Source organism: Harpia harpyja, chromosome 7, assembly GCF_026419915.1.
Source record: "Harpia harpyja isolate bHarHar1 chromosome 7, bHarHar1 primary haplotype, whole genome shotgun sequence".
In the NCBI taxonomy this organism is placed as follows: Eukaryota; Metazoa; Chordata; class Aves; order Accipitriformes; family Accipitridae; genus Harpia; species Harpia harpyja.
Window position 1 is genome coordinate 13,145,110 of NC_068946.1, and position 23,826 is coordinate 13,168,935.

General features: G+C 41.7%; 1 protein-coding gene across 8 annotated transcripts in view; it reads right to left on the reverse strand.

Annotated features, from left to right (window-relative positions):
- The window catches only part of DIP2A (disco interacting protein 2 homolog A), a 131,866-nt gene that overhangs the window by 15,376 nt on the left and 92,664 nt on the right, over window positions 1–23,826 (reverse strand). For 4 of the 8 annotated variants that reach the window (XM_052793696.1, XM_052793694.1, XM_052793692.1 and 1 more), the window contains 12 exons: window positions 22,740–22,879; window positions 12,336–12,472; window positions 10,816–10,896; window positions 10,489–10,616; window positions 8,324–8,468; window positions 6,983–7,184; window positions 6,314–6,423; window positions 4,864–4,944; window positions 2,207–2,330; window positions 1,263–1,384; window positions 835–946; window positions 496–605 (listed from right to left, as the gene is read on the reverse strand). In XM_052793696.1, the coding sequence (XP_052649656.1) occupies window positions 496–605; window positions 835–946; window positions 1,263–1,384; window positions 2,207–2,330; window positions 4,864–4,944; window positions 6,314–6,423; window positions 6,983–7,184; window positions 8,324–8,468; window positions 10,489–10,616; window positions 10,816–10,896; window positions 12,336–12,472; window positions 22,740–22,879 (1,492 nt within the window). Of the gene's footprint in view, window positions 1–495; window positions 606–834; window positions 947–1,262; window positions 1,385–2,206; window positions 2,331–4,863; window positions 4,945–6,313; window positions 6,424–6,982; window positions 7,185–7,326; window positions 7,414–8,323; window positions 8,469–10,488; window positions 10,617–10,815; window positions 10,897–12,335; window positions 12,473–22,739; window positions 22,880–23,826 lie in introns of those variants that run through there. The other 4 variants (XM_052793695.1, XM_052793693.1, XM_052793691.1 and 1 more) reach the window with 2 other exon arrangements.

Below are 23,826 nucleotides of genomic sequence, written 5' to 3' on the forward strand. Positions count from 1 at the left end.
GGCACTCTCAGGGACTTTTTAAAAAAAGGGTATCACATGTAATAACTGACAGAAATGTTTCTTGTAGAAGACGTGGCAACACGTAGCGGTTTGGCTTTTTTTTAAGCACCTTTAAAACAGGAAACGGATACGAGCCCAAAATTTCACATGTACTTTTCTTGCTAGTGGCAAGTGATATCTGTCATGACATCAAATGATGCCAAATAACATCTGACATCTCTATGATAAATCGCAAGAGAAAACATTCATGAACTTTATAACAAACACTCTCCATTTAGTCCCCTTGGTGATTCCTCACATAGAGGCAGTAAGACTGAATGCTTCCAAAAAGTGCATCAAGAAATTCTGATGTCATGCAAATTTAAAAATAAGCTTTCTGAACACTAAGATGGTCCACTTACATATTTGTATTTCTTCTCTGGCAGAAGGAATGAATATGGAATATGCCTATATATAAGGAAACAAAGTATAATAATCTCTCTCTTGTTACTCTACCTTTACTCCTGCTAATATACCAGTAGTAGACACACTGAAGTCCAAGTATGCCAACATATCTGGAGATGTAGGTCTGAAAATACTAGCCAGCTTCTTCTTAGGCATATCATCTATTTAAAATAAATAAAAAGAGTACCATATTATTATTTTGGAAAAAGAGCACAGGACAAAAATGTATCTTTACAGCATTAACACCAGATGCTTTCTATAGTTCCTGGACAGCTACTTCAATGCAATGCAAGATACATCCATTCAATTAGGCAGTTATGGTATAACAAAATAAATAAATCAAACACTTCAAAGTATTTACATTTTGGCTAGTGGGCAAACATTCTGTACCTGTATCCAAAATAGTGGGCCATGTTTTAATATCTACAGCTGTTGCAGCTTCCTTGGACTTCAACAGTTTCATTATCGCTTGCGTGGTCAGTATACATGCAGACTTACTGACCTGTAAAAGACACAGCATTGAAAACGTTTATAAAACTAGTGAATGAATGCTCAAGTGATTTCATATCTGTCCAGATGAGATAACCAGTAAGCTGAATAGATGAAGAAAAAACACTGGAAACAAAGCAAAATAAATCACAGCAACAGAAAGAATATTTTAAACAAGTTTCTGAAAGAAGCATTTATTGACTCAGCCACAGCACACTGATTTTTTTTTCCTAGCTTATTTTACATTGACTGCGGCAAAACAATTTATCAGGCTGCATCAATCATCCTACACCCACCAAAGCATTAGGAGAGGAATGTCTTGTACATACCTCTACAATCATTTTGACAGTGGGCAGAGTAGTAGCAAGGTTCTGTGGATGAGGTGGGCGAACGGTGATAGGTATACAGCCGGCATATAAGCAGCCATAGAAAGTTGCTATCAAGTCTACTCCTGTAAAGGGTGTTTGTGAAATAAAGAATTATCAGAACAAAAGGCCAAACTCTTTCACCAAAATCAAACTACACACTGATTTATTTTGTTAAGATGTAAGGATCTGTCACAAAGGTCTCTTCAAATCAACAGGCTGTTCTTGGCCATGCCCAATTCTATAAGGTTAAAATATTTTGCATATGAGAGTTAGCAAAAATTATTCAAACCCTACAAACTTTAAATTTGTAGAGATATATTTTCATGGACAGGTAGTAGAAAATAACAAAAATAAAAAAAACAAGGTATTGTAGGTTATGAAGATGACGACTCAGATTATTTCAAAAAGCATACATTTGTTTTGCACAATTATCACTCTGAAATATGCAGTCATCCTACTTTTACGAGGTAATACTTTTTTCCTGAGGTACTCTTGTAAAAACACACTAGTAATGCAAGCCCGGGGTCCAGATTTCACTTCTAGAGACAGCCATTCAGGAAAGAAAGGGTGTTCATACACTGACATCCCTAATCTAGCTTTCAATGAATACATAGGCAGTTTTATTCCATTCTCTGAGGCTGAAAATTGAGACTCTTTCATGTGGTTTAAATCAAACTACTCCTGCATAACTGCCCAGACATCTGGAGCAATTAGATGAAATGTTTGGTAAATGTAGTTTGCCACTTAGGAGAAGCAACTTAATAATAAAGTGACATAAAGGAAGTCTCTTCCTTGAAATACTAAGTCACTGCCATATACCACTATATTAAATGTTCTATCTTGGCAAGAGTTGTTTCTTCTCTTGTGATGTCTGACTTCGATTTTTGCTGTCTGTATTGCCTTACCTGGAGGATAAACCAGGGCCACGTGGTCACCAACATTCAGTCGTCCTTTCTCTATCAGTGCGACTGCCACTCTCTCTGCTCTCTTGTGCAACTGTATGCATGATGCAGTGCTAGCTACAGTGCCCTGCACAAAAAAGAAGCAACATCAGAAAACTTTGCTCAGTTTCAAACTGTTCTCTACCAAGTACATGCTGCAGACACAATATTTCATTGTCCTTATTTTAATGATACAGCAAACTTTTAAAGAGTCTGTCTCAGTGTTTTGGAAACCATGCTGCTGGAGAATGCTAGAGAATTTTATATGTATTATTTTGAACATCAGACATTGAAGCAGCTTCTAAATGTATTTGGTACCACAAAAAGAGTTCTCTCACAAATATCTGAAATTTCACAGTCCAAGGGTGAAAACACAGTAGTAGTAGTAGCATAACTGTTTTAGCAGCAAGTGAAGCACTGCATCAGCTTTACCCTACCACACACAGCCAAACCTCTAGATGCTTTTGCAATCAGCAGTCTTAAAAGTGCAAAGGGAACTCTGCTGACGTCTTTGGTATAGATACTCTTTTAAAGGGTCAGAGAGGCAACCTGAGCTGTGGCTGGTGTGCAGTCACTTCTACTTCAGTGCATCTACTGAAAGTGTCTTTCCCACAACTATGCATCTGGAAAGTCTTCACATGGAAGCAGCTGTATCTTTGCATTGCTTAGGCAGTCGCAAAGCCATGGGGATTCCAAAAAGCTTACTCCAGTTTTTGATGTGAAGACAGAAAACATCCTTTTGCTGTCTACCATAGGAAGCAATGCCTTAGCCTCAAGCCTGTGAGGTTGGGATGTATCTGGTTTTCCAAGACTACAATCCGATTCAAGAAAAACTGGTCGGACAACCACCTCAGAGGAAAACTAACAGTCAGAGACTGAATGAAGCCTCCCACTACACAGATAAGGATTATCACAGCAAATGTCTGCTATACAAGTATTCAGTTTCAAGTCCAAGACTGCCACATGTAATCCTCACCCCAAGCACACAGCTGTCTGATCCAAGGCCTAGTTTGATGCAGGATGCCACTGGCACTCTGCTCAGTTTTACTAAGGAAACTGTTGTTAAAGCCTGGGAGCTAAAGTCATGCAAAATAAGAATAGGGAACACTGTGTATTGTTGATACAGGAACTGTAGCAGCTCAAGGACTTGGGAGAAAAATATTGACATGAAAAGGTGTAAAACAAAAGGGTTTCTCATGGAGAGCTGTGAACACACTAATGTTTAGCATTGTAGCTTATTAGTCTCCAGCTATTTAAGACATGTTCACCAAGAGATAATTTCTTTGTGCCTTCCTTTTTGCAGTTTTGTGTTTCCTTTTTGCAGTCTCCTTGTGAAGGGTAAAAGTTGCCTGAACAAAGTGACCCAGAAAGGGGCTTCTTCGTACTAGAAGACTTCCATCAAAAGCCTCTTTGCTCTGAGAGAAGAATAAACCATTTCTGTGGCTCTTAACAATAACCATACTGAAGCAGTTTCTTCTACAGAAGTAGAGTCTCATGAGAAAAGGCAGAACTTTGACACACATCCTAAACCATTTTGCCTGTGTGAATGAGACCCCCAAAGGCAAATCTTTCACTTCCCAGGGACTGCTGCTGGACCTTCTGAAAGCACATTCCCTATCTCAAATGTCTGTGGTACAGCACAGCACAAGGTAGACCCAATTTGTCACTGGACTGTTATTATCACTGCAAGGGTAGCTACTGAGTACAGGCTCAAGCAAAAATTGACCAGCTTTGCCTCCTGGAAAGAAAGAAGGGGAATAAAAAAAGTGCCAGAAGAGCAGTAGGAAAGTCTAAAATATTTGAGTTTTCTGAAATATGCACAGCAGTAGTGCTCCTCAAGCCCAGGGAGGCTGAAATACTGAGGAACATACAAAAGTGCAAGTTTTCTCACATCCCTTTATTAAGTGTTGGATGCACAAGGCACGTGAATGCTCCAAAACTACTGACAGTCACATGCAGAGTAGAGTGGCTATGAGCAAAAATGATGTATTTACTGAGAAACATGACTGTTGCCTTGTAATATGTCATAGGGGCTCAGACAGCCCTTGAATAATATAAGTATATAGATCCTATAAGTACCTAGGGCCTGTACTCCAAAACTGAACCATTTACTTGTTCATGTTTGAGTGACTGTTAAGTGCTATCCTTTTTGGGGGCAGAGCCTAGCCAAGGACAAGCCATCAGTGTCTCCTGAAGGGTGTGCAGTGCTCCTGGAAAATATATTACTCCAAGCTCTTACAAGGGTTCTCTACTTGGGCTTTAGATCTTCTAATTAAAAAAATCCTGCAGCTCTGACTTCCACTTACCCTTGTGCTCAGGGATAAAGACAGAATCATGGCTCCCATTAATATGACAAAAGTTGTGTTCCAGCAGGAAATGCAATTACTGCAATGTTTTAAGCTAGGCAGAACGCATACTGAAATTCCAGATGTGGAATAACAGATGTGGAATAAAATTCCAGATGTAGAAAAATTATGCTGCTTGCTAACTAGCAATTTTTGCCTGCTTCATCAAAATAACCCGAAGCATTTTCGGAAAAGACTTCTAGCTGGAATTTTCTTAGAATCCAAACAATCTTTTACTGATTGCAAGGTCCAAGTATGACCTAAAGTGCATCTCACCTTGGAATTCAACAAAAGGAAGAGGGGGTGATCTGGAGTTGTCTGAGCTCGCCACTGAAGAACATCTGCTAAATACAGGAACTGAAACAGAAAAAAAGGAGACACTCCAAAGATTCATTTGAAATGCACCATGCTTAGCTTCAGCAGAACACCATAACTGGTCTTCCCTCGTTTTGAATAAACCAATTGAAATATTTAATAATAACAGGACAATTTTTTTTTGTTGATGTGAGTGAAGATTTTGTGTGGTGAACATAGATTTTAATGATAGTTCTTAAAAATGTGATGCACAGAGGCAAGGGGTGAAATGTATTGGCTTTGTGTGGCAAGGTTTTGGTAGTGGGGGGGGTTACAGGGGTGGCTTCTGTAAGAAACTCCTGGAAGCTTCCCCTGTGTTCGAGAGAGCCCATACCAGCCGGCTCTAAGACGGACCTGCCGCCGGCCAAGGCTGAGCCAATCAGCGGTAGTGGTAACGCCCTGTGATAACATTTTTAAGAAGGAAAAAAAGTTGGGACAGACGGTATTCGGCAGCCGGAGTGAGAATATGTAAGAGAAACAACCCTGCGGACACCAAGGTCAGTGAAGAAGGAGGGGGAGGAGGTGCTCCATGCGCCAGAGCAGAGATTCCCCTGCAGCCCGTGGTGAAGACCACGGTGAGGCAGGCTGTCCCCCTGCAGTCCATGGAGGTCCACGGTGGAGCAGATATCCACCTGCAGCCCGTGGAGGACCCCACGCCGGAGCAGGTGGGTTCCCGAAGGAGGCTGTGACCCCATGGGAACCCCGCGCTGGAGCATGCTCCTGGCAGGACCTGCGGATCTGTGGAGACAGGAGCCCACGGAGCAGGTTTTCTGGCAGGACTTGTGACCCCGTGGGGGACCCACGCTGGAGCAGTCTGTGCCTGAAGGACTGCACACCGTGGAAAGGACCCATGCTGGAGCAGTTCGTGAAGAACTGCAGCCCGTGGGAAGGACCCACGTTGGAGAAGTTCGTGGAGGACTGTCTCCCGTGGGTGGGACCCCACGCTGGAGCAGGGGAAGAGTGTGAGGAGTCCTCCCCCTGAGGAGGATGAAGCGGCAGAAAATAACGTGTGATGAACTGACCGTAAACCCCATCCCCGTTCCCCTGTGCCGCTGGGGGGTTGGTAGAGAATCCGGGAGTGAAGTTGTGCCCGGGAAGAAGGGAGGGGTGGAGGGAAGGTGTTCTGAGATTTGGTTTTATTTCTCATCACCCTACTCCGGTTGATTTGTAATAAATTGAGTTAATTTTTCCCCAAACTGAGTCTGTTTTGCCCGTGACGGTAATTGGTGAGTGATCTCTCCTGTCCTTATCTCGACCCACAAGCTCTTTGTTATATTTTCTCTCCCCTGTCCAGCTGAGAAGGAGGGGGAGTGATAGAGCAGCTCTGGTGGGCACCTGGCATCCAGCCAGGGTTAACCCATCACAGTGTTACCTTTCTTGCCTGGTCATTATCCTCCAACTGGGTAACATCTCTCCCTGAGGCTTGTGCAATTCTCTTTCCAGCAACAAGGTTTCCTACTATCATTGAAGCAGGACCAACATCTGCATTTTGAAAAACAGTGCAAAATGAGGGAAAATAATGTAAGGAACATGTAATAATCTATAATTCTGCCTGCAGATTACTATAAATGCCATATGTAATATAGATCTGAAAAGATGAAAAGCTAAAACCAAGGATCGTATTGCACAGAAAAAGAGAAAAAAAATGATAGTATGGTACACTAAAAGTCAAAATCAGTTTATTACTGATTCAGCAAATTGAGGTCTGTCTGTACTTCAGTTTTATTACATGAGTTACAGCATGTCTGAGTACCAGCCTTTGCAAGATGGCGAGTACAGGAACAATTTATACCGTAGCTACAGAAGCATGAAATTGGTACGTGCTGTACATCCTTGCATTTACCTGGGACTTGAGGCAGATCATAATGCCTTCACTGAGCTCTGGGCTGCTCTGACAACACCACTAGCTCTGCCAAGTTACGCAGCTTAAAGCCATCCAACATGCACAGCACTGAGCTGTCACATTGCTTCTGGATCATACTCCATTCATACCCTCAGCGACAGACATATGGAACTAAGGAACATGCCCTGGTTTACTAACCTGGTTGTTTCTGTCGAGGCTTAGGCAGGTTAGTAACGCAAGTATGTGGACACATCAAGACATTACAAGGGTGCAGAGCACCCTCTAAAAAGCGCTGCTTAGTTTCGGAAATGTGAATTCCTCCGAGTGGAGCCTTTGGCAAAGTGTTGGCTGGCACCAAGGCAAGACAGTAGACGCCCACTTGGTGAATGCTATCAATTGCCTTGATAGAAAGAAAAAAAATACATTCCATGTTATCACCTGGGACGTAGCTAGAGCAAGAATTTGAATTCAAGTCAGTTAATAACATTAAAATTTTTACTTGCACCACAATTTCCAAATAAAGGGTCCAATTCTGCACTCACTGAACTCATAGAAGTTGTGCCATGACTTCAATGGGAGCAGGAGCAGACCCAGGACTTTGGTTGTGCACTCTATCAAGGGGATGCCACCTGCACATTAGGGATTAGGAAAGTCTCTTAAAAGTGGGCAAAAAGTGCAGAGATTTTAAAAAGCCAAAATTATACCACAGCAAATTTAGCACGTATGGCACAATCACAAAAGCGCAGTAGAACATAAAACCACAAAAATAGGGAGGGAAACATCTTGCCGCCTAAAACTTAAGTGTCTATTTTAGCTATGACACTTCTAAAAAGAGAAAGAAAAATATTTTCTCCCATGAAAAACAGCCTTTCTATTACCAGATATTCCCTCCAAAAAGATTACAAAGCTGAAATTAGACAGAAACCATAATTACACAACTGCCTTACTCTTAAGAGGAATATTCCCGTAAGTCGTTCTCTCTAGCCTTCCCTTCGGTAGTGCTTTCACCAGAGTCTTCTTCCATAATTGCTCTCTCACTTTTTACTTCCTTAGAACCGATTGATTAATTTCAAAATCCTCAAATGCAAATCTACCAGAATTTCCCTCCCTCCTGGCCCCGCCCCGGGAAACACAATAAAGTAATCAAGGGAAAAAGTTTTTAATGCTTACTGTTGGACATCTAGAATAAGGATGTTAAGTGACATAAAAAGATTTCAGGGTCTGTTTTGCTACTTGGCACGAAGTAGACCCTTTAACATTTTCAGACTTAACTCTCCTAGCCAGTACAAAATCAGCAGAGATATGTTGAATTAAAACAAACAAAAACTATCATCCTTAGGACTTTAAGAATGCTAGTAGTAGGAAGTTAAAAAACGTTCTGAAAGAAAGTCTTACTTTTTACAAAATTCTGTTAACTATCAACCCTGAAATGCATTCCAAAGTCAGCTTATTACAGCTCTCTGTAGTTACACTGATAGGGTTTTTCTTATGGAAAAAAGATGCTCTAATATTGTCATTTCATACATCAGCCTTATTCACCTGGAAAGAGAGAAAGGACAGACTGACTACCTGTAGAACCCTGCTCATCCACTGAAAACTATCCTCCTCTGACGCATCAGGGCGCTGCTCTGCCACAAGCACTATTCGATCATCATGCAAAACGGTCACAGAAAACACTGCTATCCTAAAACGCAAAGGACAGAAGAATGATAGGATGCAACATATGATGAACATAGCATGGTTTATTATAATGTGGAAATGACTGCAACCTTTAATGGTACTGTTTCAACACACACAAGCATTATTCATGCCAGATCATTACAAAATCACAGACAAATTTAGAAGAAATGTGTGTTCATTATTGTAATTTATTTCTGTTGGGGGTCAAGTGAATTTGCAGTCACCAATGTAGCACGTGTTTGACACAGGCAGGTTCCACACGTGCAGGGATTGTGCAAACCTTGCCTATATAACTCCATCATGCACGTTAAACTTGTTGCACCTACATACAATGTCCCTTCTGAAAGACAACTATGCTGAATTGCAGACCAGCATGTCTATCAATGCTTGCACTGAAAAATACTTACTCCTATTTGTGAATTAAATTAGTTTTAGGCTTGCAACTTCTAGGATAAAATATTAATAATGCCTCAACCAGGTACGTGCCATTATTTTTATCATATGTGAATTGCGCAAGGGATGCAAAAATGAGGAAAGCTCAACTTTCATAGAATAATAGAATGGTTTGGGTTGGAAGGAACTTTTAAAGGCCATCTAGTACAACCCCCCCTGCAATAAGCAGGGACACCTTCAGCTAGATCAGGTTGCTCAGAGCCCCGTCCAACCTGACCTTGAATGTTTCCAGGGATGAGGCATCTACCACCTCTCTCAGCAACCTGTTCCCGTGTTTCACTACCCTCACTGTAAAAAATTTCTTATGTCTAGTCTGAATCTACCCTCTTTTAGTTTAATACCATTACACCTTGTCCTGTCGCTACAGGCCCTATTAAAAAACTCTGTCCCCATCTTTCTTATACACCCCTTTAGATTATTGAAAGGCCACAAGGTCTCTCTGGAGACTTCTCTTCTCCAGGCTAAACAACCCCAACTCTCTCAGCCTTTCTTCATACAAGAGGTGTTCCATCCCTCTGATAATTTTTGTGGCCCTCCTCTGGACCTGCTCCAACAGGTCCATGTCTTTCCTGTGCTGAGGACCCCAGAGCTGGACGCAGTACTGCAGGTGGGGGGGTCTCACCAGAGCAGAGTAGAGGGGCAGAATTACTTCCCTCAACCTGCTGGCCACGCTGCTTCAGATGCAGCCCAGGATATGGTTGGCTTTCTAGGCTGCAAGTGCACATTGCCGGCTCATGTCCAGCTTTTCATCCACCAGTACCCCCAAGTCCTTCTCCGCAGGGCTGCTCTCAATCCCTTCATCCCCAGCCTATAGTGATACCAGGGGTTGCCCCGACCCAGGTGCAGGACCTTGCACTTGCCTTGTTGAGCCTCGTGAAGCTCACATGGGCCCATGTCTAGAGCTTGTCTAAGTCCCTCTGAATGGCATCCTGTACCTCAGGCATGTCAACCACACCAGCTTGGTGTCATCTGCAAATTTGCTGTGGGTGCACTCAATCCCACTATGTCATTGATGATGATATTAAACAGTACTGGTCCCAATAGGGACCCCTGAGGGATGCCACTCATCACTGCTCTCCATCTGGACATTGAGCCATTGACCACTGAAGAGCAATAAGGCTGGTGATACAACACATACTATCTGAGGTCCTTCAGCAGCGTCAACACTCCTAGTTTGTTCTTTAGAATGTGCTGCAAAGTTCTTCCCTAGGCCACTCTGCGTGAAAGGCTCAGGTGGACAAAGGGGAGTTGTGTTTTACATTTGGCATACAAGCTTCATTTGATTGTCTTAAGAGAAGCTTTGAAAGAAGTTTTAAACAGATGCTTAAAGATCTATGTAAAAGTAATTTTAAATCTATTATGCATGAAGCAGGGTGACAACATTCATCTTCCAAGTTAGCAGGGACAGCCAAGTTCTTACCTGGCATATCACAACCTACTGCCATTTTTCCTACAAAATACACATGTAAAAATTCACATGCAGAGGTCCTCCGTTACTTGTTGATCTTTTGCGGGTGGAAAAAGGAACAACAAGGTCCAATCAGCAGTGGTGAAGTTTTTAATATACTCACCTTCCCCGATAGACAAACTTCATGGGTTCAACTGCCAATGCGGTGGCTACCACATCATCTGCATTGTGCCTGCGGCCACTAACTGTCATTAGGCCATCCAATTTTCCTACCACAAACACCAAATAGTCCTGAAAAGAAGACAGGAATAGAAATAGACGGGAAAAACCTCCAGAGTCCTGGCGATACATGCCTGACTAAAGCCAACAATATTCTCAAGATCTGTATGAGCTCACTACCCTGACACAGAATTCTGCTGAATTTGGGGGCATCACTTAAGAGTTGGGAGTCAGGACAAAGCAGGGCCCCAGATGGCTCATTCACACTTACAGGACCCACAAAGCCAAGCAATCCTGTTCTTGTAAAGGGTTGGTCTGAAACAGGCACGCCGGCTGCCGTCACTGGAATGGCCTGAAAGAACATGTAAGTATTCAGACACTCAGAGTACTGATAAGAAAAGTGAAGTTAAAATGCTTTCTGCCTCTGTTGCATTGTAGCTCTACGCTCAGTTGAAAAACTACCCAATGACAACAGTTACTATCATGTCAAGTACAAACAACAGTTTTTTGAATAATGAAGAACACACCAATTCTTAACTCTGTGGTAGCATTCTTTCTTATCTTTTTCTTAGCTACTTGGCCTTCATAACAAGAGTTCACAATGCTTTTTAAAACAGGTTTTATAGTGTGCACTCATATAGCACTTAATCAGAAAGTCTTTCTGTTGCTACTATTAACATCCCTGATGAGATACATACCCAGGCACATCACTTCAATTGCAACAAACGCCACCCTATCAGAACTTTGAGAAAGTTAAGTTTGCTGCAATTACGGGACTGCCTAGAATGGAGAACCAGAGCAAAAGCATTAAGCTCATCAGCAAGTTCCTCTCATCTGCTCCGGTAGTTTCCTTGCTTTTCCCCCACCCCCCAACTCTTCCATTACATTAGGTTTCTTGCTGGCTCTCTCACTAGCTAAGGACAGTGCTGAAAGCTAAGCTGTTTCAAGTGTTGAGGCTTGGCAAGCTGACAGAAAGAGCTTTTTCTGAAAGAGAAGACTATGGTCAGGATTTCTTTCATCTCTCTGGTAGAACTCCATACTTCAGCCGAGTCTTCAAACTGCTGCCCAGTGTAACACTACTATGTGTGCGACTCCCAAAGGACTCTCTTGCCAGAAAAGGGAAAACATGAAATTGGGGCACCATTGTGAGGAAAAATCTGGACAGAAAGATCGCTCTTGCTTTACTTTGACAAACTACAAGGCTTATGACTGTTATGCTATCATCCTTACTATCTCTTCCTCCGTATACTTAGGAACATAATTTCATATATCCAACAGCAAACTGTTTAGTGTTGTAAGCATTACAGTAAATCAATGCTAAAGTTCATTTTGAAAAGCACATACTGTTTGCAATACACAAAGGAAGCTTTTCTAAATAATTTATTATATCTTAACCAATGCATTTTGATTATATGAAGAAGCTTGCAAATATCGGACCAGATTCTAACTCTACATCCCAAGCTGTGCACCAATAAACTTGAAATGTCTTCAGGTAACTTTACAGAAGACTGCTGTGTTAATACAGAACTAAGATGTATTTAAATACTAACATAGGCACAACACTGGACAGCAGAATATAGATGCAGCTGATTGACTGCTGATGGTACTTTGTATTTTTGGTTGTAAGAGACAGAATTTTGAGTTCTGATAGAGAATGAAGCAAAGTATATTTGGCTGTGGCTTTTTATAACAAAATAAAAAAGGAAGTTTAAGGAATGTGTAAGTTTATTTGCAAGAAGAAATACTAGAAATATAACGATGAAATTTTATATTACAAAGAGAAATACAAACCTCGAACACATTCTTGGTGATTCCAAGGAGGCCAAAATATGCCATCCCAGTTGCACCTGAATTCACACATATTTCTCCAACCTCATCAGCTTTACACAGATAAGGAGTCCCATCCACCTTCACAACACACACATTTGCTAAAGGGAGAGGAAGAACACAGAATCACAGCATTGGTATGCTTCAGTAGCTGACACTGAAGTTGCTTTGCCACTGACAGGCAGATAAAGATTTATCAGCTACAGCAAAAACACAACATGCAAGAGAGCTCTATCTTTTTGGCAGCCTGTGTAATGTGTTCTCCAAGATTAAAGATGCAAGTTTGCAAATGCAGTTTTTTTTTCTTACAGTGCTTCACAGCCTACACATCAGTTGCAATTGAACCCAAAACCATGGCAATTGCTTTTCAACATGAAGGCAGATGGTTTGATCAAGTACAAACATATATGAGAATAAAGATGAAAAATAAGAAGATACCAATTATAGACATACCATTATTCCTTTTACTTATTGCACACTTCGACATTCATAGTATCATCCCTTAAGTTATGTGAGAAACTCATTAGAAATGGAGAGAAAACAAGCCTATTTTATTCTCACTGTCAGGTCAATGATTTTTCTGCGCTATGCCTCATGTTCTTTTAAAGCAGGCCAGTCTGCCAACTATTATTTAGAGGCCACAGACAACTCATCTCACAGAGTTGTCCCTTACTGAACTTAGTCCTGTGACTACATATTATCTCTTTCCTATCCTCAGTTTGATGACCTTCTTCAACTCATTAAAAGGATTGTATTTCACAAAGGTCCTACCGCTACTATGCTTACCAATTTTCTTCTAAAATCTCAGAAGTCTTCCTACACTGAAATTGTCTTATTTTTAATCAAGGATATACATACTTGCAAACCAAATACTACACTGAGCTTTGCTCTGGCCACTGGTTATATTTTACTCCTGAAGCCACTGTTTTTTAGAGGTTTCTCTGGCTAAGTGGAGCCCTTGCTTAAGCAGTCTGGATTGGTCCTTTCCTAGTCCAAAAGGGAAAGGAAAAAGGATATGGAGGGAGAAGGCAGGATGTAGCAAGGAAGTTTAGCTTAGCACTCAAGATTAATAAAGAAATCAAAATGGCTACCTGGGTAAATACAAAATAAACAGAGCCATTGAAAAATAACACAGACTATGCCATAAATTAATGTTCTGCCCTTTCCCATTGCATCTGCTTCCAACTCAGATTATCAGAGTACTTTGTTTTCATGCATACTATATTAAAGAAAAGAAAACAACCATGAGACCCCAAAGGTATCAGAAATTTATTTAGTTGGTTTATTTCTGGTTTATTTCTATCAGGATCTTTTAAATATTTTGGCAATGTCAGATGGGAAGCCCAGATAAGGCTTACAACAGTCGTCTTGTCCTCCAGTATGAAGGACTGTATTACTTTTTTCTAATTTAGCCAATCTTAAGTGATACACAGATAGCCCTTACTTTTACCGCTGTTCAACTAGCATGAAGAGAAATCATGAATGCAAAGTGGCACATTTCCTTTAACACTAATACATGATAAAGCCAGCTCTGCTGCAAGCATGGACCAAGAATTCTGCCAGCAGAACAGGTTCATAGGCACATTTTCAAATCTCAGAGAAGTCTTCAGTTCTCAACAACTTAGGTCTGAACAGGAGACACAATAATTCACCCTACCAATAAATCAACCTCTAAATTATCTTGGTTTCATAAAAATTATCTATCAGAACAAGTAGCATTTATTAATAAAATGTTTGGAACTATGCAGCGATAACCTTTGGTGACCAAATAAGTAGATGCCACTCAAATTCTGGTACAGGTCCAAGTCCAAATTAGAACAACAGTTTCAGTTGCTGAAAATTATACATATGAACTAGAAGGTTAGAATGAAATTATACAGTATGAACTATCAGTTAGTGGTGCAAAAAATGCATTTTGCAATTTAGGAGGAGAAACTGGAAAAAAAGGCCATTTAAAACTTAATTGTAAATTGAAACAGAATAGAAATAGTTTATTACCACAGGAAATAACTTGAGTTAATCTCAGAACTCCCTATGTAATGCTTGAGCAATGATGCAGAGAGAAGTGTTAATAACTGGAGAAAGCGCAACAATCTGTAGGCATACACAAATACTACAGTCCTCAACGCATTCACAAACACGGAAAAACCAACAGATTAGCTTATAGTTCTCAAATGATACTCCATCCATGAAGCCCAAGGACAATCCTATCACCCTGATCCAAGTAAAAAAAAATACTTACCAGTAACCAATGTATGATACAGGTAGTCTACACGTACATTCTAACAGCAGGCATAATTCTGCCCTGCCATGTGATACTGCAAGGTTTTCCTTTTGCAGTATCTGTAGAGCCTGTACTCTCGCTTCTTCTTTTCCTGCTTCATGTGTGACATATAAGAGATTGCATCTACCACCATTTCAGTCTTTCTCAACAGCATTGCATCTGAAAAAGAATTAGAGAGAAGGGAAAAGCAGATGGGATGGGAATGTACATGTGGACTACACATCACGAAGAATACTGATTACTGGTAAGAAAGCTTTCTTTCTTCAAATGAGTCCACATGTACATTCTTATAGATGGTGACTCTTGGCAGTTAGCCCTGCCATGAGATTTCTGGCAGAGGATGAGAATCCTACTGTGCAAACAAATGACCGCACTGATGCCCTACCAAAGACTGGATTCAGCTTTGGATGTTTCAAGACCAGCACAGCATGAACGCGAGAAGAATGTCAGAGGCCTGCACAGCAGAAGGTTACTACCAAAGGTGCCTGATGAGTGTTAGAAAGTGCTCTCTTGTTCCACTGTCACCGTTTCATAGTGGATCCGTATGCAACTGATATCCATTTGGATTCTTACTGTGTGCCAATAGCGAAACTCCAGGATCTTCTTGTAGCAAGCAAGTCTTCCCAAAAGGCCTGGGTCCATGAGAATAAAAACAAGAGGGCCCTCCTTGCACTACAGTCTTTAGTTATAACTTCTGTTTTAGAAGAATGAAGGCTTAGGAAAAATACTAAAAGGCTAGGATAAAATGCGCCTACCACCATTGTGGAAAGTATTTGCAGGGTTTCCAGAGCAACCTAGTCTTTGAAGAAAACAGCATATGGGGATGTCCAATGCAAGGACCTGAATCTTTCCCTGCTCTTCTGGGAAGGGCAATAGGCACAAAGCAAGCCAACTTCCTAGATAAGGATGAACAAGAAACTAGACTCTAAAGGTGGTCACACAAGCATCCAAAGCACAACATTAAAACTGGAAGAAAATGTCTCATCAAAGATGTACACATTGCCACAGATCTCCAAGAGAAGAAGTTCTGCAGTGGCAGGCTGTTGTGCCATCCTGTGATAGACTGAAGTCAACTGGAACACACAGAACTGATTACTACGATAAATTCTTAGGACAGAGTGGGAATGAGGTACTACTACCTCACATTCACAATCTAAGGAGAAAGACTGAAAGCTTCACAAAGTTGTTCTGTAACAACTCCTTTCACAAATCAGGCACTGAGATAAAGGAACCAGATGCCTCTTCAGTGAAGATGCATTGTGATAACTACTAGAACCTGGGCAAATGTTTGCTAAGACATGGACAGAGGAAACAATAACATCCAAGACATCCATAGACTGGAGAGAAAGTAAGCATCCTGCCATTTGAGAAATTTGAACCATTCTCCTTGAACTTCTGGGAAGGGTACTGAGTACAGTCACAATCCAGAACTTCAAACTGTATATGCATCAGTTCATCTTGCAGAAGCCTAAGATCTAGCACCAACCCAAAGTTTTCTGCTTGAGTATAAGAAAGTAGCTGCTGCAGCACTCTTTCCATGAACCAGGCTTTGTATAATTAGGAGCTATAGGAATATAGATCTTCTGGATTACAGAGGGTTACTCTCCTGTCAAAGAAAGAATTTGAGAACGAACCCTGTAAAAGAATAGAAACATTTAGTCGGGAAGTAGCAGGGAGGCAAACTTAAGTTAATACCCCAAGCATCCATATCCAGGTCCAAGCATAAGGTATAATAAGCTTCCAAGATGACAGATGATGCAGCAATCACATCCCAGTTGATGTGAAAGCTGGAGGCACAAAAGAGGCAGGAGAGGTTTGGTACTCTCCCTACCATCTTTACCAGTCCAATTTGAAAAAATGAACTGAAGATTTTTATAATCCAAATATTGCTTCTTAGCAATGTCAGTCCCAGACAGAAACCATGCAATATAGCTCAAGGTGGTCAACAGGTGAGACAAAACATCATCTCTCCAGGAGCTGCAGAGAAGATTCCAGGGGAATGCATACTGGGTTCTCTCAAGAATTCCCATGCTATCTTTGACGGGAAGATTTCTTTGTGGATGCTTGCACCTCCCTGGTGGCTCTTGTGATTGGCATTCATGACAGATAATGAAAGTGAACAGCCAAGGCAACTGAGGAAAATATGGCATCAAGAGTGGCCTATGGGTTAAACAGCAGTGACATAAGACATGATCCTGGTGCTGAGGGGTTTGTTGAATAAGATCCCCTAAGCAGGTGGGCTTGGTGTCTCAGAACAAATAGCAAGATCTGAAGAAAAGGAGGGTGAAAGTGAACACTTTATCCATGACCTTTTAACCAGCTGGTTCCTGAATAAAGTATGCCAGGGATCTTCGAGGGTAATGAGATCAAAACCGTTTGGCTTGACTGAACAAACCTCAGCATGACTACTAGTTCTTGGCTAGGACACTACTGTCACAGCACATTTGACCAAATGAAATTCATGAATGTGAACCCCTATGTCATAAGATGTTTGAAAGACTAGGGCACATAGTCACTTCCAAGACCTCAAATGTATTCATTGGGGATCAGAAGATGGAACAAAGCCTTCAGGGATGGTATCTGACTCAAATTAGGCCTTTGGTGAAAGCACAGCGATCTAAGGAAAGGAAAAAAATACAAAGCCAAAACCAGATAAAGAGCAAGACTTATCAATCAGCAGAGTAATTCAAAAGGGCAACTAACAGGAAAGGAAATGGTGGTATGTTCTCTCCTGTATGCCAAACACCAAGTGAGAATGGACAGAGCACATCCTCCATAAATACTACATAGGAAAAAGCATAAATCTTACAAGGTAAGGCACAAGTATATCCACTGTTAGAATGTACATGCAGACTCATTTGAAAAGAAGTCTTTAATTTCCTTAAGTCATTAATTTCTTTTCATTTGGCACACATCTATAAAAAACTGCTGGCCTTTTTACTTTCTTCCTGCTCTGGAAGCTTTTAACAATGTATTTATTTATTTATTTATTTTTAAGAGACAGTCATGGGGAACAAAGTCATCGGATTATTGTCTAGAAAGAACTCTATCACGTATGTTCTGACTTAAGGAACGTACAGTCAAATTTCTGCTAAAAATACACCTTCAGACCTGGAATTTTTATCATTTGGTCAAATTGAAGCTAATCTGCCCCAGCTACTGATAGCCCAATGCTGCTCAGAGTTTTACGAGTTAATCCATTAAGTTGCCCAACTTCTGCTTAACCCACAGCTAGTTTTGCCACCTAACTACTATAATTTAAAATAGCAATAGCCATCAATTACAAGTCAAATCACTTCAAGGCACTAAATGGATACACACTGTTCTCCCCTCACACGATCAGACAAGTCACTCAATGTTTCTTACTAATGTAGAAAGTCATGGTAGTGTTGTCAATTGTCTGTCAATAGCATTCTAAACCAGAAGGGTCCATTACATTTGCCAGACAATGCTCCAAGGCATTTGACAAAGGAGAAGTTTTGTCAAAGATCCCTCTTCTACCCAATTAAGCATTTCACAAGGACAGGGACATGTTTTTCATTAATGACTTACAAAGAAGAGGAAGGTGAAATTACTTACCCACAAAAATACAGGTAATTCTTCCAACATCATAAGGCAGACTTGAACCTGCCACTGAGCAAATGCACTACAGAAGATTAACCAAGTGGACTTACAGCTGTAATGGTTGCATACAAAGAGTAGCTTAAGGTACAACACAACTGTAGGCTGCTTTGTGCTTTAGTGTAGTCAAGTGCACTCTGCCCAGAGAGCAAGCCTACAGCAAAGCCAGGAGGATCTCCATGTGATAAATTGATCCAAAGAAAGATTTTAATTGATCCTGCATCAAATACCACTTTTTTGAACTCTTTAAAACTGGACCAACATCAAGTTCAACCTCCGTCGGTTCACCAAAGGATCCATGACTACCTGAAGGGCACGCAAACTTGTTCCGTCCATGTTCCTGTGACTAACCCATGATTTAAGTAGACTGGGAGCACAGCTAAATTTCAGTGGGGTTTCAACGGTACATCAGTAGTGTGAACAGCTGAACCAGACAGCAGTAACAGTCAATGCCATCTGTATTCTAGTCGAAGTGGAAGAATAACCATTCCGTTGAGACACAGAAGCCAGTCGCAGCTGGCCATCTTCTGGGTCTTTGCAGACAAGTTTAACAACCTGAATTTGAACATTCAGATGAAGCAATTCAGAAGCCATTAAGCCAGATTAGGTCACCATACTCTTTTTTCTCCTGCACTCACATTGAGGCCATACAACAACACATAGTCATTATCCTTGATGGCTATATTCACATTGGCCTACCTTTACAACCTTATTTCCTAGAGTGTTAAGTTGAAGTTATTTTGCTGTAAATTACCCGGCCCACCTATCTTGACTCAGACCTATGATGCTATAAGTATGCTCAAGGATCAAAAGCAGACAAGAGAGATGGTGATATAATGGTAACTGCCAGAGCAAAGAGGACTCAAGGATTTCTCACAGACCCACCCAGATACCACCTGCTACCACCTGCCTGAGGATGCCTGGCACACTGAACTCTAAGAGGATCTGCAGAATGCATACAGTTCTATGAACATACCTAGGAATGTATTAAAACCCTCCTGCTGGCCACAAAGCCCTTGCTCCCAGGAGAACATTTTGAATATCTTGCCTATCTACCCAGAAGGTCAGAACAGAGCTGTTCACTTTTCTGCAGTTAAAATAAGCAGGTCAGACATGAATCCCCACAGGAAGGGCTCCCTTCCCTTTATTTTGGTATGAACTGCAGAGCTTCTGCTCAGTCTTTTATTGGTAGCGGGAAGAAGCTGTGAATGTGAATTTAAGTTCAGTAAGAATAACAGAACCACCAAACTAATTGGTTGCAAAGTGCTTCTGGAGTAATGAGGAAAACGAAACAAGATCAGTGCCACTTGCTACACGATGGCTGAAATTTTATCAGCAGACTGGAAAGGTGTCTGCCTTCTCTTGCTCATAATGAGGGCCTTGATGTACAGAGAAGTGGTTGCTGAAATAGCACAAGATGGCTCTCCCCTTCATCTTTACCTTGAGTAAATGCTCTACAGAGAGGAGGGCTTTGGAACCACAGGTCAGCAAGGCATGAGATTCATAATGGGACCAAGAACAGCAAAGCCACAGGTGCCAAGGGCATGACCAGAATGAAATACATTCTTTGGTCACTACACAGTAAACCTGAAGGGGTAAGGAGAATTCCAAAAAATCTGTATCTCATCCTCTCCAAGCACACCCAGACCAGGTCAGGACAGGGCCTGAAGCTAGTGGTACCCTCAGACAGACAGTGCCAGGGAACATTACACTACCAACCTAAATGTTGCAATCTTCACTTCTGGAGTAGAGGGCACTAAGTGCTCTTTCAGGACACAGATCCCAGTCATTGTCCACAGTTTTAGGTCTGGTTTGGCACCCTAACTTTATTTATCTTCTTCAGAGTGTTCTCCTCTCCAAATAATACATGACTCAGCAGCCTAGCCTCAAAAGAGAACAGGGAAGAGACAAAGTCTTTTCTTCAATCCACTTAATGGGCTGGGGAACAATACCCCTATCTACCCGCTTTAGGAAGCACAGTGTTGCAAACAGATGTCATTAAGAAACTGAGGTTAATCCAGGACTGACCAGTTTCCAGGGATAGCCAGAGTCTGGGACTCTCAGAATGGTTGAGGTTGGAAGGGACCTCTGGAGGTCATCTGGTCCAACCCCTCACCTCAAGCAGGGCCACCCAGAGCCAGTTACCCAGGACCGTGTCCAGACAGCTTTTCAGTATCTCCAAGGATGGAGACTCGACAACCTCTCTGGGCAACCCATTCCAGTGCTCAGTCACCCTCACAGTAGAAAAAGTTTTTCCTTCTGTTCAGAGGGAAGCTCACGCATTTCCAGTTGTGTCCACTGGCTCTTGTTCTCTCATGGGACACCACTGAAAAGAGCCTGACTCGGTCTTCTCTATCACCTCCTTTCTGATATTTGTACATGTTGATGAGATCCACCCCTAAGCCTTCTCTTTTCCAGGCTGAACAGTCCCAGCTCTCTCAGCTTCTCCTCATATGCTGAGATGCTCCAGTCCCTTAGTCATCCTTGTGGCCCTTCGCTGGACTCACTTCAGTAGCTCCATCTCTCTCTCGTACTGGGGAGCCCAGAAGTGGACACAGTACTCCAGCTGTGGCCTAACCAGTGCTGAGCAGAGGGGAAGAATCGCCTCCATTGACCTGCTGACAACACTCCTCCTAATGCAGCCCAGTACACCATTAGCCTTCTTTGCCGCAAGGGCACATTGCTGGCTCATGTTCAACTTGGGGGCCACCATGAACCCCAGGGCCCTTTCTGCAAAGCTGCTCTCCAGACAGTTGGCTCCCAGCATGTCCTGCTGCCCAGGGTTATTCTTTCCCAGGGGGCAGGACTTTGCATTTCTCCTTGTTGAACTTCATGAGGTTCCTGTCAGACCATTCCCTCAGCCTGTTGAGGTCCCTCTGGATGGCAGCACAACCCTCTGGTGTATCAGCCATTCCTCCAGCTTGGTGTCATCTGCAAACTTGCTGAGGATAAACTCTGCCCCATCATCCAGGTCATTAATGAAGATGCTGAACAGAACTGGAGCCAGTGTTGAGCCCTGGGCTACACAGCTAGTTACTGGCCTCCAGCTACACTTTGTGCCACCAATCACCACCCTCTGGGCCTGGTCGTTCAGCCAGTTTTCAGTCCATTTCTCTGTCTGCTCCTCCAGCCCATACTTCATCAGCTCCTCCGTGAGGATCTAACAGGAGACAGTGTCCAAAACCTGACCAAAGTCAAGGTAGACAATATCCAGTGTTCTCCCCTCATCTTCCAAGCCAGTCACTTCATCGTAGAAGGTGATCAGGTTGGTCAAGCGTGACTTCACCTTGGTGAATCCATGCTTACTAGTCCTGATGACTTTCTTGTCCTCCAGGTGCATGAGAAACTGCTTTCCAGAATCAGTTGTTCCCATCACCTTCGCAGAGTTTGAGATGAGGTGACCAGCCTGTAGTTCCCTGGGTTCTCCTTCTTTCCCTTCTTGAAGACAGGAGTGACATTTGCTTTCCTTGAGTCCTCAGGCACTTCTCCCAGTTGTCATAGTCATTGAAAGATTGTTGAGAGTGGCCTCACAATGACATCAAACAGCTCCCTCAGCACTTACGGGTGAATTCCATCAGGGCCCATGGACTTGTGCACGTGCAGTTTGCTTGAGTATTCCTTAACTTCATCTCTTCTGCCAAGGGTGTGTCTTTCTTGCTGAGGACTTTGGGTTTATCTAGTTTGGAGAAAAGGAGGCTGAGCAGCAACCTCATTGCTCTCTACAGCTTCCTGAGGAGGGGAAGTGGAGAGGGAGGTGCTGAGCTCTTCTCCCTGGTATCCAGTGATAGGACGCGTGGGAATGGTTCAAAGCTGTGCTAGGAGGGGTTTAGACTGGACATTAGGAAGTATTTCTTTACCTAGAGGGTGGTCAAACACCAGAACAGGCTTCCTAGAGAGATGGTCAATGCCCCAAGGCTGTCAGTGTTTAAGAGGCATTTGGACAATGCCCTTAATAACAAGCTTTTACTTTTGGTCAGTACTGAATTGGTCAGGCAGTTGGACTAGATGATTGTTGTAGGTCCCTTCCAACTGAAATATTCTATTCCATTTTATTTTATTCTAACACATGCACTATCGCTCCTGGATGAAAGACAGTATTTCTTACTACACTTTACATTTTGCTTTGTTCTGCTGTATTTCTTATTACATAGCTGTATGTCAGTCAGCATTACTGCTAACAAGTGAATAATAAAACAACTCTGCAGACCAGCCAAAAGCATCTGCCCATAGCAAAACCTATGGTCATTCAAATTTATTGTGGACTAATCTCTACTGAAAACACTGAATAATCTAGTTCAGACAGTACTTAATCATCAGGTGTTTAGGTAATGTGTCAAAATGTAAGTCAAAGTACCTTAAAGATATTTATCATTTGATATTTTTATTTATTTCATCAGCACAAGTATAATAGTAAAGATAACTTATGTGGAGTATGGTTAAACCTCCATGAAATGCTTTCCTACCTCCAGGCATAATCTGACCAACATCCTGTACAGTTAACACCGACAACTTCTCTTCTGTATCCACTCTTATCACGCCAAAACTCAGACAATTCATAGATAATACTGCTTTTCCTGGAGGAGGCCCACCCAGTTCTGGAGGTCTGAAAAAAAGAAAGTCAAATCAGATATGAATCAACAGACCAATGGCAGTACGGTCATCAAAAACATTGTGCAAGTCTCTCAGGCTTGTTAAGGTTAAGAGAAATAATGGTTTCTCATTTTAAACGAACAAGAGTTCAAGACTGGTAATATATTTTATCTAGATGAAAAAAGAGCTAGAATAAAACATCACATAGCTTCCTCCCACTCTAAAAAGTTACAGAGAGGATTTAGCTCTATTATGGGCAAAGAACTGTCAAGAATAAGCATTCAAAGGCCAAATTTTCTAAACACCAGGAAAAATTAGGAAGTGTTTGGAGGGCTTGACATTTCTTACTCTGAGCAGAATTGACTGAGGACCAACAACTCCATTTTGTGTAACTGTTCAACTTTCAGGATGGAACAGAGCAAAAGATTCCAGGCGCTGTTGTAAAAAAACAGTTCTTTTAAGTGCATTTTTTTAAAATTGGGAAATGTCAGTTCTCCCACAGAGAAAGTACTCTCCAAAACCTCAAACTTTTTTGTTTCAAGTTTCCTTGAAATTGATTTTCCAAAAAAGAACATTTTGATGGAAACCACTGTCAAAAAATTCCAGCATATTCCATCCATACATCTATTTAATCGAAGTATTTCCTTTTTTCAGAGCATCCCTTGCTATCTCCAGAAATCCAGATACAAATATTTTTTTTCTTTCTTTAGCCCCCTGTTTACAAGACATTGTATATAAGCAATTACTTAAAGATTCAGCATCTTCTTCCTCCCAAACAAGTAACAGCCTTGATTCCTGGGGCATTTTATAAACATCCTCCAGCAACATCAGTGAGGATGAGACCTTGCTTTCCGAAGCAGTAAAACACCCCAACCTTATGGCTGACTACTTTTAGAAAATATTAAACTTTTTAAAGAAAACAAACAAAAATCACCCATCCTTCAGCGAAGGAGATACCTG